A 14,822-nucleotide genomic window follows, 5' to 3' on the forward strand; every position below is an offset into this window, starting at 1 on the left:
ATTTCCGATGAACAGATATGTGTTACATAGTGGTGACAAATATATTTTGTCAGATCAGATTACACTTTCACACTAAACAAAATAAATTAATTGATATTTTCAGATTGATAATGTATTGAACAATAAGATATTTCTAATATTATAACAGACAATGTTACTATCCTTAATCATTACCAGGTAAAATGTACAACGAGGAAACCAGATTACCAGGTTCCCAATCCAGGTGCTACTGCATGCTACATTTAGATAGAAAAACAAATGTTCTATCCACTCCACTTAAATACTCAGCAGGTGATGTAGATTTTTCAAAAAGGCCTTAATCACTCCTTTTAAACGAACTAAAACTAATTCTGCAGCAAGTTTAATGTTAGACTACGCACATGAACGCAATATTAGCAACTGTTTGCTGTGCCAAAATATGCCAGAATCTATGCATTCTCCCATGTTTAGCCCAATTCCTTTCACGAAAGCTGGTTTAGTGAGCTGGACATAGCATCCAGAATTAGCGAGGAGGCTGAGGATTGGTACAACTTTTCCCCACAGACTCTGAGCAATCTTAACAGTACGAGGGCCTAGTCTCTCTCATTGTTGATACAGTAAATACAATTACCTGCCTGACGGTTTCAAACGAATAGATGTTTTGACTTTTCTTTCCTCAGGTTGTTGAAATAAAATGCCTAACTTTTCCTTTTCAGATGTTAAACAAATGTATTTGAATAAAATGTATGTAGTAAAGTGCCTCACTCTTGAATAAGTGTATTGAAGTAAACGAAAAGTAATGCTAAAGATTGAGGACACTGTACCTTTACAGATTACAGATTGATCGATTCATCACTGTGAATTTATACCTTAACTGTGAATTTTAACTGAATCCCTATTGATTCTGATTTTATACCTCAATTGGATTTCTTATAATCCTACATTCTAATTGTGTTTTAATAAGTAATTGCCTTGAAGTAAATCTTTAAAGATGTAAGCTGAATTTGAATTTGTGTTTGATGAATGAGATTAACTGAGTGAAAAATGATAAAAGATCTTGCCTTTTAAACATATATTTTACTATTATATTTTTGTATTGCATATGTGTTATTATTGTGCTTTTTGACAAAAGAAATCAAACACTGAAGAGAGATGATTTTTCTATTGTGGTTGTCTGTATCAACCATTGTGATTGACTGTTTCAATCTTATTCTGCTTTTGATGTAATTAATGTAATGAGAAACACACACAACTCTGAGGACGTTTTATTTGATTTAAGTAGTGACTGAAATATTCTTAGACTAATGTTAATTGGTTATCAATAAATTGATAAAAGGGTGGATCTGTGAAGGAAATATTTAATGCGATCTGTGCATGGGAGACTGTTGGTATTTTCCCTATGTGTCCTGTTTGTAGTTTACACAGGGCACAGGTCAAAAGGTCCTGCCTCCCTGAGGGGAAGTGTGACCAAATGCACAGATGGTTGTTAATGGATCAGTCCTTGGTCTCAACATGTGTTTGTGATTATTGATCAGAAAGGGCCCGAACAGAGGCTCCTCCTTGATTATCTGTGTAGATTTGCGCTGTGTTTCTGTGTAATCTTCAGTGTTGGCTGGGGAATCACATGATGAAGTCGTGTGAGAACCCTGCCAATGCTCCCGGCCGTGGCTCTCAATAAACTCAGGTGTTTGATATAAAGCGGACTCCAGCTTCCAGTTCTTCCATCAACATTGCTGAGCAGAAGTTTCTCTCACAGTCTCCATAATCGAATATTATTTTTAAAAATCGATTTTATTTATATATATTTTTTTATTATTTATATTTTTTATTTTATTATTTATGTATTTTTTTTTTTCTGGCTTAGTTTCAACCAAAATATATATAAATATATATATGCTAATAATAGTAATAGTATTAATAATTGTAAATGGCCATTGGTCACACCACCAGTTTGTTTTACTGTAAACTTGGAGGAAGCCTGCGTGCAGAGCAGACTGCTGCTGCAGCACGCTACACGTGCGTGTGCGCGCGCGTGTGTGTGTGTTCACCTGTATCCAGGATCCCTGTGGTCAGCCCGATGCTGGACATGAGGCAGGTGAGGAGCAGAGCCTGCCTACAGAAGGGGATGGCACACATTCCCACTGAGGTGACCAGCAGAGAGCAGCCTGAGGACAAGCAGAGGAGGGAGGAGGGAGGAGAGAGGAGAGAGGAGGGAGGACAGAATCCTTGCGTAACTTTGAAGAACCTTTACTCTCGTTGTTTGATCAAATGTAATGAAGGTTCGTCACAGAATAGTATGAATTAAAAACTGTGTTCCAAAAATACTATAGCATAATATATCCTCAAAATAAAGAATGTAAAAAAAATATATTAGAGCATGGGATTTCAATGTTTAAAAGTCAACATAGTGCATCTTAAGAATTATTCAAAATATGTATAGTACGTCAAAAACAGCTTTTCCGCCAGGATGCTGAACTCTCTCCCCTCCCTCCTACCTCTCCCCCTGCCCCCATTGGACCTGGATTTTAACACCTCCCCTCCCTCCCACACACACACACACACACACACACACACACACACACACACACACACACACACACACACACACACACACACACACACACACACACACACACACACACACACACACACACACACACACACACACAATTGTCGTAATAATAGTCGTCCATCATAAAATAATGTTTTAAAAACACATATATGTATGTCAAAAAATGTGTACAACATATAAAGCATGTGAATGAGTGTTACCCAGCAGCAGGTAGGGGCTCATGCAGTCAAAGAGAAGGCCTCCGAACAGGGAGCCCCCAATGTAGCCCGCAGAGTGGCCCACGAGGATGTAAGAAAGGTTGCTGATGCTCTTGTTCACATTCACAGCAAGGTCCTCGAACGTGGGGCCGGTGATAGAGATACTCATCCCCTGGAGCAACAAGAGACCAGGAGTTACACTGACTGAGTCGCTGTGAGTGACAGGTGCTGCACGCTAAAGAACAATGCACGCTTCTGGCTGTATACAGCAGTCATTACTGCTTCCTGTCTGGTCCTCCAACTGCATCTCCTGTAGCTGATACCCTGGCACTTGTAGAAGTACCAATCTGAACTATCCCTTTCATATTTAATCCAATTGTTTCTTAAACCATAGAGCACAGGGATGGGCCAGCTGCTTCATTGTTGCTGCAGGAAGTGTTTGCTGCGTTAATGCAGGATGGAACATTCCAGAACACAAACTGGTGTACAGTATCAGGGCATGACATTAAGGATTTTGGGAGATGGCCCTGTGGGCCATCTAAACTAATTTACAGATGGCCCTGAGTCCAATAGAGATGGCCCTGAAAAATGCACGCGGACGAAATGACTCACGAAAGGTTTTGGGGGACCTGCAGGTCTTAGATGCTGTCTGGTGCATTCTCTAGAATTATAAGATGAACCACCACAATATTATATTGTACAATTTCAATTTTATTCTTAATTTCACTTCTTCTTGTTTTGCTGATTCAATGGCCCTCTGTCTGTCAGAGGGCCACTGACTGGGGTTGAAGATGGAAAATGTTGAAGGGACACTCCCTTTCTGGAGATCTTGGAATCTTTTCTCCAGGTACTTGATGAGCACATCTGCAAACACATACAAAATGTCAAATTATAATCCCTGTCTCTGGACCACCATAAAAAATCATTTATATCATAACAAATGTGAAATTATATTCCTGTCTCTGGACCACCATAAAAAAATTATCTATTAAAACTAGGGCTGTCAAGTTAACGCGTTAATACGCGTTAACGCAAAAAAAAATGAACGCCACTAATTATTTTAACGCGATTAACGCTTTTGGATTTTTTTTCCTCGGCCGCCCCGTAGTTTCAGAGCGCATCGAGTTTAAAATACCATCTACAAGATGATGCTGACAGCCCCGCTCCTGCTGCCCGCTTGCAGCAGACCACACTTCCACGCTCACCGGCAGGCACCGACTGGCCATCGGGAGGACCGGGAGGGTGTGTGTGTGTGTGTGTGCAGGGGTGGACTGGCCATCTGGCATACCGGGCATTTTCCCGGTGGGCCGACGTGCCTTTTGGGCCGACACGTCATTTTTTTTTTTTTCCTGAAGTCCCGGCCCATAAGACGGGTATATTGGCCCTCTGTTTAAATGTTTTTAGTAATTGACACTGGGCCGGCCCAATCAAATCTTTAATCACCTCCCCCTTTGGGCTGCTCGGTGTGCATCATTAAATCACGCCCCCAGGAGGTGAGCCGGCCGTTGAAGCCAAACTGCCTTTTTTTTCGAGAAAAAAAAAAGTTCGAGTTAGAAATGGCGAAGGCGAAGGCCAAGCGAAAAGGGAGAGCAGAACAATTGCGGGCAAGAAAAAAGCAGGCCCTTCGTGCTGATGCTGCCGCTTGTGTCAAAATAACCGACATGTTTAGTACAGGTGCAGGTCCATCTTCTTCTAACCCGTGGCCGATATTGGTGGTGAGGAAGATGATGAGAGGGAGAGAGATCAGCGCGAGTGGGGAGAGCGAGGAGAACTGGCGGTAAGCAGAAGCTAAGAAAATTAGGAAAAGATTATTATTAAGGTTATGATACTCTGTAGTTCTGGAACCCATTAATATCCCTTTGATGAAGCACTAATAAGACAAATATTATAAGAGAAACATTCGTTAGCCTACAAGCTAGTAAGCTGGCTTTTTTAGGTCTTCCCTGGCAAGTTAAAATATAGCTTAATGGGACTCTGATACGTTGTCTCATTGAAAGTTAACCAACATTCATGAACAATTACTGTCAGCTGGCAGCTTGTTTCGTTTAGTGTATTTACTTATTTGGTTATAAGGGCAACAGTGGTCTTTTGGGACCTGAAGAAAATGTTTATAGTCAGCTTGTTGTGGTAGTTTTGATTGACAATATATAGAATGAATAATATAGAAATAGATAAAAAATGGAGGCACACATGTAGTTTTGACCATTAACTGTGTGGTATTGTTATGTCAATGCCTATTTGTATGGACCTCTATCAGGGAATCCATCATTCTGTATCATCGTGTTGAGCCAGGTAGCATCCCCAGAGGAGGAGAGTGAGGAGAGCAAAGAGCAGGAGGACATAGATTACTTTCCCCGCCCCGAGCCATCTATGTTACAGATGTTTTTAGAACAGCACCCACAACAACATACCAGAAATCCAGTTGTGCAGACGGTATTCACCTGTAAAGATGGCACCAGCAGGAAGTGGCGTCATATTGCAAGGGACGTCATATGTTGTTTTGTTTTGTATGTCTGGCATTTGGGAAGAGGACTGACACTGGCACATTTATAACTGGAATGTCAGATTGGACGCACGCACACCAGCGTACAGAGGAGCACGAAAAGAGCATTACACATTCAACCTGTGCTGAAGCTTTTTTCTTACGGTGCTCTAAAGCAGACATCGAAAGCATGTTTGCTGGCAGTCAGATGTCTGCTCATAGGGAACAAGTCCGAAAGAGACGTCAGGTTTTGGAGCGTGTGGTGAAAGTGCAAGCAGGTAGAGAATGAGGGAGCATGCTAGCTGACAACACCGTGGACCACGGTAACATTTTGGAGCTCATCCTTTTATTAGGAAAGTATGATATCTGCTTAAAAGAGCATCTGGATGATTGCGTAGAGAAGAGCAAGAAATTGCACCAATCCAGTGGAACAAAAGGTAGAGGGTCTCTCATCACCCTACTCTCCAAAACTACTGTTAACTCCATCATAGAAACTGTTAGTAGTCTCATCAAAGAAAGTATCTCCAGTGATGTCCAGAAGGCCGGAATGTCTTCTGTTCAGCTGGACACAACACAAGACATAACTTCTCAGGATCAGTGTTCAGTAATCTTAAAATATGTCAATGAGACTGTGCAAGAGAGGCTTGTGGCTTTAGTGAAGTGCCACGCATCCACCGGACAATACTTCATGCATCTGAAACTGGACAAGGGCATGTGTGTATAGGTAATGCAACAGATGGAGCATCCAATATGCAAGGCCGGTACAAAGGATTTTCTGCACTGATGACCTCCCAGTCACCCACTCATGTCCATGTGTGGTGCTATGCTCATGTTCTTAATCTTGTCCTGGCTGAAACTACCCAAAATGTCATCGAATGTGGAGCACTTTTCAACCTAATCAATGACATAGCAGTGTTTATCAGGGAGTCATATCAGAGGGTCGATCTGTGGGAGAAACGAGCCCAAGAAAAGATGCCGTCGACTCATCCTGTAGACTCATCTGGTCCTATCTCTATCGTGTTGTCATAGAAAGGGGAGGCAGGGCACTATAGGGCCCCCCCCTTAAATTAACTAGAAGTCATCATTTAAGGGGTTATTTTTTAAAACTTTTCTTACAGACATTACATTACATTGCATTTAGCTGAGGCTTTTATCCAAAGCGACTTACAATAAGTGCGTTCGACCAAGAAGACACAACCTTGAGGAAAACAGAATCATATAAGTACATCAGGTTTCATAGAGCCAAGCATGTCAAGTGCTACTCAACTGGCTTTAGATAAGCCAACCCTTTATTAGTATATAAGTGCTTTGTTAATAATTCTATCGCTCGAAGTGGAGTCGAAAGAGATGAGTTTTCAGTCTGGAAGATGTGTAAGCTTTCTGCTGTCCTGATTTCAATGGGGAGCTCATTCCACCATTTTCTTGTGCCCTCATTGGTCATGTTCGTGTGTGTTGGAGGAGTGGCTCTGTGAGGAAGTCTGAAGTTGGTGCATCATGGCATGTGGCTCATTAAAAAATAAGTACAGCTATTGTCTCCCTCTTGTATAACTGGTCGGCCCCACCTGCAGCAGGTAATCCAGGGTTGCCAACTCTCACGCATCTGGCGTGTGACACACGCTTTCACTCTCAATCTCACGCTCTCACGCTGCCCAAACTATTCTCAAGCCAAAAACAAGATGAACCGGTGATCGTCTTTTGTTGGTTATTTACAATGTTGAGTTGATCCGCTCCCTCCCCGCCTCCACCACCATCAGACCCCCCTATTAGTGCTCGGTCACTGTTCGCTTTGTGAGAGGGTTTGAAGGTCTAATTTCTAATGATTGATAGTTACACATACTTGTTGTATGTATTAGTTTAGTTTGCCCCTGGTACGTAAAAAGGATAATAATAGCGTTTTTTAAAATTATACTGAGTTATTCTTCTTGTCAATAACCGCTACTATTTGTTTGTTTTATGGATTTGGGCCGGTCTGGGTCTAAATGCCAGGGCCGATTTGCTGTCCCAGTCCAGCCCTGTGTGTGTGTGTGTGTGTGAAAACAGAGGAGCGCTCTATCCACACAACTGCGCCGAGCACTTGCCTTTATGCAGGAAGCAGACAGGGGGACATTGTAGGAGAAGTCAGCACAGTCAGTGCGCAACATGATTGCAGCGTCCATGCTGCTCCCGTTCGAGCATATGCCTCGAGTTGCACATAGCTCCAACGATCGATCCATCACACACACACACACACACACACACACACACACACACACACACACACACACACACACACACACACACACACACACACACACACACACACACACACACACACGCACACACACACACACACAATTTGTATTGTATTACAATTTGTATTGTATTATTGAATGAGAGAGGTTCCACTTGAAAAAACTTGAAAAATATTCCTCTAAGGTACATTTAGAACAGATAAAAAATGTGCGATTAATTTGCGATTAATCGCGATTAACTATGGACAATCATGCCCATTAATCGCGATTAAATATTTTAATCGACTGACAGCCCTAATTAAAACATGTTATGCCCATATTTACTTCTGAAGAAAATATTTACTTTTGAAGAAAAAATATTGAATATTTACTTTGAAGAAAATATTATTGGGCACATACCTATGACTTTGATTCTCTTTTTTCGGGGGGGGCTGCAGCTCAGTCTTTCTCTTCTTTCCAGGTTGTTCACCTTGCTTTGGTGGACTAAGAAACATTGTAATACACTCTGACTTTAAATTATTTGATCATTATGTATTCAGCATCAGAATCCGTAACAAACTGAAATTCCCGCGAAAATGTGGTTGCATTCGATTCATTGTCCGGGTAGTATTCAGTTGCGCCACTTATGTGACAGACAAGAATAGTCAACTCTAATGTCTAACACGTAATGTGGAGAAAGAGATGTCCTGGATGGGTTGATTGTGCGTTGATCTGTTGGTAATGCCTCGGGGTTCCGGTGGGCATGTAAACAAATGCATAATGCTGCGCTATACTTTGTGGCCTCATCCAGTTGCATAGCGACACTTATTGTTTAGTTGTCTTTTAATAAGCAGGTAGTCATATCATTAGCTAGAACTAGCTGGATCTGATCGATATGGACATAAACGCGAGTGAAGTCTAATCTGACGGGAGAGAGAGATCAGCTGCTGCTGACGAGTCGACACGCAGCTCTGCATCACATGCAGCGGTGAGCGGACAAAACACTTCAGGTTAGAATATCACACGTAGCTATTTTAATGACTTCTCAAACTACCTAAACTAGTTATAGATGTGTTTAGTTTTACTGTCGGGTCACTCATTACTGGATCCGCGAGCTGCATGATACTGGCATAATAGATTGCCCGATCGGGCAGGTGAGGCTTCATTGCCCGAGCTAAATGCTAGATGGCCCCGGGCCATCGGGCCATCCTTAATGTCGAGCCCTGAGTATGCTGAAGGTTTTCCCATAACCTGGTTGAAGAGCAGGTTATGCATGTAGTTTGTCCTGTCAGTGCAGGTTCACTCCAGGTGACTGGATATCATGACACTTCCTGCACATTACAATAGACCTGCAGAAAGTGCAAACAAACCAGTGAAATGAACTAAATGGCTGAATTGCTTTTAATTCACTGGCAGGAGCGACAAGTGAGAAGGAGACAAGTGAGGAGGAGACAAGTGAGGAGGAGCAAACAGTGAACAAGGAGGGAGAGATTGAACAAAGAGAAAGAGTAGAGGACAGAGAGACTAAAGAAGGTGGAAGAGAGGCTGCAGGTTATGGAAAGGAGAGAGACATGGAAAGTGAATGTTGACAATGTGTTGTGATCATGTTAGCCTCTTCTGCAGGTCCAGATCATTAATAGTAACAGTCAACTGATTCTTATGCATCACACTTTCAAAAATGATTTATGTTGCAGCCCACTGACATGGTTTGAAATCAATATATTATCCAATGTGTGACCCCCCACAGGACTTAAAAAGCACCTAACTAGATCATGAAAACCCCCAAATCTCGGGGGGGGGGGGGGGGGGGGGGGGAGTATAACCCCCAAACATGTTTGGACCTCTGTATTTAGGAAATCCTGGATACGGCCCTGCTGCTGACTGATAGGGAGCCCATTCATATCATTCATATGTAAGGCTGTGTGGCTGCAGGTCAGAATGAAGAAAACACTAGATCATAAAGGTTTGCAGAAAACCTCATATACCCGAGTGCTTGCACAGAGTCGATGCTTCCTGATAGCACTAAGTAACAGTAGTTATTAGGCTATATAACCAAGATAACAAGACATATGGTAGGCTACTTGAGCCACAGTTGTATGCTAGTAAATGAAGAGAAGGCTGGATGAGGTCTCCATTGAATATTATTTTCTATAGAAGCACACAGGTTTAATTATGAAATAAATGTACCAGACCAAGGAAAGCTGCACAGAGCGCGAGGGTGACTATCCAGCGGCCGCACGCGCCCCTCCTCCTCCCGCCGGCCACCTCCACCCGGCCGTCGCACCTCAGGGTGCTGGTTATGGAGTTAGATTTGGGTCAATATTCTAGCGCGTAAAACAAGCTACTCACGAGCGGGAAATGTGCTTTTACACGCGCATAAAATGACCCTCGCGCGCAGATTAAACCCCCGCGAGCGGCTCTGCGCCCGCGAGTGGCTCTGCGCTCGCTCGTGAGAGAGACAGCCTTCTTGCTCGCTCGCGGGAGTGTCAGCTTCGCGGAGTCTGTCTACGCGCGCGTGAAAAGTTTCTGGGATTTTGGAGCGGAGCCACTGGACTTTGATTGACAGCTGCAAGAAAACCCGGAGTTGCCAGGTTTGATAAATGCCTGCACTACCAAGAGCCGAGGAGTGACGGCAGCAAAATCAGTTGGACGAGATTGAATGGTAAAATTGTCCATAAAAAACTATTATATTCGTAAAGTGTACAGCTAATATATATATATATATAAAAATGTATTTTATATAAAACAATATATTTTTGAGTGGGCTGTATCTGTCGAAAATTGCTAGCTACTGTCTGCTGTACACTCTTAGAAGGGATGTGTCAAATATGACACAACATGTGTTGAATTTCAACACACCTACAGAGTGTGCTCAGGGACAACACGTGTTGTGTTTATTTATGTGTAAATCATTTTTACACACAAAATGTGTTACATGCCCCTAACACACAATGTGCACATTTTACACATTGTGTGTCATAAATGTGTAACCAAGATGAACACACTCATTTGTTATTTCTGCACATTTTGTGTTATATTTCTTTAACCAGAATTAACATTTGATTGTGTTATATCTGCACATTGTGTGTCAATGACGAAGTACCAGGTGGTGGATATGGTTTTTATTCAAAAAAATTGAATGCAAGAATAAATTCATTGGACATTTATTTACAAGGATTTCATTAGCACAATATGTCATTAAGAAAATAATTGTTAACATTTAAAAACATTAATATTTTTCTAATTCATCAAATGTTGACAGAATAGATCATTCATAAAATCACACCTAAAAAAACCTTATACCTTGGTTAAAACAAACTTAATCTTCAGCAAACTATTGTTGTAAATGACTTTCAGCTGAGGGAATATAGTGATGAGACTCTTCACAAGGACCACCTTTTCAGTGTTGGATGGATAATTAAGGATTAAAATGAATGACAAGTGAGCTATTTATTTTTTATTTTTCAAAAAGAATACAAAAAGTTCTAGCATACAAATATTACAAATGCGTGATAATAAAGCAATTGGTTATAAAGAATGTCCTTTTGTATCAAGCAAATACATTTTTACAACCAATATATCACTTAAATGCAACAATTATATATACACATATGGACAACTTTACCATTCAATCTCGTCCAACTGATTTTGCTGCCGTCTCTCCTCGGCTCTTGGTAGTTCAGGCATTTATCAAACCTGGCAACCCCGGGTTTCCTTGCAGCTGTCAATCAAAGTCCAGTGGCTCCGCCCCAAAGTGCCAGAAACTTTTCACGCGCGCGTAGACAGACTCCGCGAGGCTGACACTCCCGCGAGCGAGCAAGAAGGCTGTTTCTCTCGCGAGCGAGCGCAGAGCCACTCGCGGGCGCAGAGCCGCTCGCGGGGGTTTAATCTGCGCGCGAGGGTCATTTTATGCGCGTGTAAAAGCACATTTTCAGCTCGTGAGTAGCTTGTTTTACGCGCTAGAATATTGACCCAAATCTGACTCCATACACTTCCTTCTGTTCTTCTGCAGCGACTGGTAGAAAATGGCTGAACATATTTTGTACCACTGATTTAGATGGTGTTGTATGTGCAAGTTTGTGTGCGTCATAATTACACATTCAAAGCATCTTGTTGCAAATCAGCAGCAGCACTATAAGAATAGTAAATGTACAGTGTAGTAGCAATGCATAAACTATTTCTCTTCTTCCTAGGGGGGGCGCTGTCAGACCCAGATGTCCTCAAAGTCAGCGAGACATACAAGGACTTCTCAGCAGACATCGCACCACGGAAAATAAACAATGGCTCATTACTCAACTCAACGACTAACACTCTTTCAGAGGATATGTTGGAAATGCACACATTTCTGGATATTGTACATCTGTTCATCTGTTATATAAACTAGCATTACTTAAATATGCAGAGACTAGTTGAAATGTGTAAATATGTATTTTTCCCCCCGATATAACATCAACCTATGTTTTGTAAAAGTTTATTAAATTAATCTGTAAAATGTTATCATATTGTGGATTTATTAAATTATGTATTTTCCTTTGTTATTTGTGTGTGCGTTTGTTTTGAGGATATAATTCATTAGTACCTCAACATAGTATGGTATAACTGCTTTTTGTAATGAAATACACAATTGGTTTGGGAGCAAGACATCTTTTAATCGTTGTTGCCCAGGCTTGCCGAAATGAATGGAAACTTATCTCCCGATTATAACATTGTGTAACTTGCTGCTGTTAAATACCGTCAAACTATGTGCTTTATGTGCAATATATACTTTATATACATATGCCATCTTTAATAACTAATATATATACCGGGCTGCTAAATCCTAAGAACTGCTACAGGATTTGTAGATTTGATTTGTTTTTTATCTTTTTTTTTAGCATATTGTTTATTATATTATAACTTAGTACTTTTTAACGCATGTAAGATATTCAACACTAAGCTGTCTGTGGCTCTTTCTTGCTTCAACACTGCAAATGTCCCCTCTGTGGGACTAAAGGTATTCTGATTCTGATAACGGGACGAATTTGTACAAAGGGGCACACAGCAATGTAGTGCCGACTTTCTTACACGCTGGAAGGCCAATCGCTTTTCTTTACCCCGAAATCCGCTCATTCTTAATCTCGGTGTGACATAACAAACTGTCAAAACTCTGTACTCAAACCGGAAGTACTCGGCCTCACAACCAGCCGCCGGAAGTTGATAGACGCCATCTTGTGCACAGAGCCAATAGAGAGGCGAAGTCCCTCCCTTTCCGGGAGCCTCCATGGGACCCCGGAAGCGTAAAATTATACATTGAAGTCAATGGAGAGAGAAAGGTTATCTTTTGATCCCGTTTGAATTGTGCCACGAATGACACATATGATGTTTGTCAATTTAAAACATTTTTTTTTAGGAAGTCAAAAAAATAAAAATGTGTCGTAAAACTGTGAAGTTACAATTTTTTTTGTGTGAAACCGCTGAGTGAACTACAGGTCTCTGGTCTCGCACAATACGCGTCACCATCACAGACGGCCGTCACGTTAGCAAATTTCACCTGTTTCTTTCAGAATGAGAATAAAAGTATACAACGAGGTGAACATCACTACAAGTCTGGACACGTTGAGAGCTGTACATACACGAAAGGGGAGTTATTCGGTTCTGTAAGAGCCAGCATGCGGGGCCGGCTTAACAAGATGTTGGTGAGTAATATGAGTGCAATGTGTAACGTTAATGTCAGCTAGCTAACATTAGCTAACAAGGTACACTAACGTGTTTTGTTTCAGTAACTAGTTTTCTCCTTACGAACTTCGTGGTCTCTGTGTATGCTGTGGATAACATTAGTGTTCACAAGAACAAGGTAAACTCCCGTGTTTTGTTTTAGTTGCTCTTCAGATTGAAGCGGCCAGTTTTATATCGACTATACTATATGTGTGATCTCCTTTTACATCTCGTTGTGTCATTTGAGTTTATTTGCTGTGTGTAGATTCAAGGGTTTTGGTTAACTTGTCAATTTGTTTGGTTATCTAGGCACAGCTGTGTGTGACTCCCTCGGGTACACTGGTATGTGTTTTCCTAATGTAGAGAGCATTGATTAATTAATAAACTACACACTGAGTCTAGATCCTGACCAAATCCTTTTTTATTGTTGATCAAATGTTTTTCAAAAATGTATTCATACACATTTAGAAAAATACAATGTACAATCACAACCAGTACAACACACATTACAAAAAATACAGAAAAAACAAACAATAACAACAATCAGACAAAACTATGGAAAAATAACCCCTCCCACCCCCAGATCCGGACCATCCTTGTATTATTGCTCATTCAATCTATTATAGCATGCTAACAAACATGGTACTTACTTTATTTGTACAGATCTGCATGGCAGACGATGGCGCGATGCAGAGCGCTGTCTGTGATTGTGCACGGGGGATGTACAAATGCAGCCACGCTGCAGCATTGGCAATATGTGCCATGTGGCAGATCAGCTCCACAGATGTTGAGTGCCAGTGGAGGAAGCCTGGCACTTCCAAAGTAGTCCAGCCGGTGTCTCAACTTTACCAACAGTGAGAGGAGACATACAACCCACTGGCCAGAGACATCGCCACTCAGGATGTAGACTGGTTCAGGTCTGCACTGAGGGGCGCACAGTGTGGCATGGCATGGCTTTTGTCACCTGAGCCAGAGCCGCGGCCTCAACATCAGGCCATTGTCACCGTGCCGGAGCTGGTGAAGGGGCATGGGGGTCGAGGGCTTGATTTATTCTTTATGAAAATAGTTGACTGTTGGAGAAATGAATCCAAATGAAACGTTGGACTGAACTACAACTACGCCTTTAAATCTCTACGGACTGTTTTTCAGTGGGATGGCAAGTTCCTATCTTTAAACATTTAATAGTTTTTTCTCAGAACAGATTTGATTTTCTGAAGTTAATTTAACTTAACCATGTAAGGTCATTATTAAAAAGGTACAATCAATTTGTTTAGGGTTGACTAAAATAATGATAAACATTTCATTTGGATAATTTACTGACAGAATAAGAAACTCAATAATGCTCTACTCACCTGTTCCTTTTTATAAAGTGAAACAGTTGAAACGATAGATTTTAGTAATCTTAAAAACAACCTTCTCCAAAAGCTATCAAGGAATATACCGAATACTTATTTTAGAACTTTATTACATATTATTTGTATATAGTTTGAATGATCCATAATTGATGTTTACACTGACCTGTTACTCATATATTAATCAGTATTGGGTCCACTCCTATTCATCATTTACCTCCTCCCACTAGGCACAATCCTCCGTCACCATGGCATCCACTTTCACTGCTATGCTGACGACACGCAAGTCTATATCTCAACCAAACCCAACACCGCCCTCCCGCCCACCTCCCTCAC

At 41.4% G+C, this 14,822-nt stretch overlaps 1 protein-coding gene across 1 annotated transcript; it reads right to left on the bottom strand.

The window, feature by feature from the left end:
• Positions 1–1,412: 1,412 nt before the first annotated feature.
• LOC139433145 (sodium-dependent glucose transporter 1-like) lies at positions 1,413–14,163 on the bottom strand. Its single transcript, XM_071202022.1, has 5 exons — positions 14,099–14,163; positions 9,628–9,733; positions 2,752–2,920; positions 2,028–2,144; positions 1,413–1,591 (listed from the first exon to the last, which is right to left on the bottom strand). The coding sequence occupies exons 1-5, from the start codon at positions 14,161–14,163 to the stop codon at positions 1,413–1,415; spliced, it is 636 nt and encodes a 211-aa protein (XP_071058123.1).
• Positions 14,164–14,822: the final 659 nt, after the last annotated feature.

This window comes from Pseudochaenichthys georgianus, chromosome 24 (genome assembly GCF_902827115.2).
Source record: "Pseudochaenichthys georgianus chromosome 24, fPseGeo1.2, whole genome shotgun sequence".
NCBI classification, from domain to species: domain Eukaryota; kingdom Metazoa; phylum Chordata; class Actinopteri; order Perciformes; family Channichthyidae; genus Pseudochaenichthys; species Pseudochaenichthys georgianus.

What these genes read in the sequence shown, in the direction of transcription:
- LOC139433145 (XM_071202022.1), bottom strand. Translation starts at nt 14,163, where the DNA reads ATGCCCCTTCACCAGCTCCGGCACGGTGACAATGGCCTGATGTTGAGG. An exon ending in GTGCAGCTTTCCTTGGTCTG is followed by an intron (nt 2,921 to 9,627) that starts GTACATTTATTT and finishes TTGTTGCTCCAG; the next exon opens with GGGATGAGTATCTCTATCAC. An exon ending in CACAGGGATCCTGGATACAG is followed by an intron (nt 1,592 to 2,027) that starts GTGAACACACAC and finishes GTGATTCCCCAG; the next exon opens with CCAACACTGAAGATTACACA.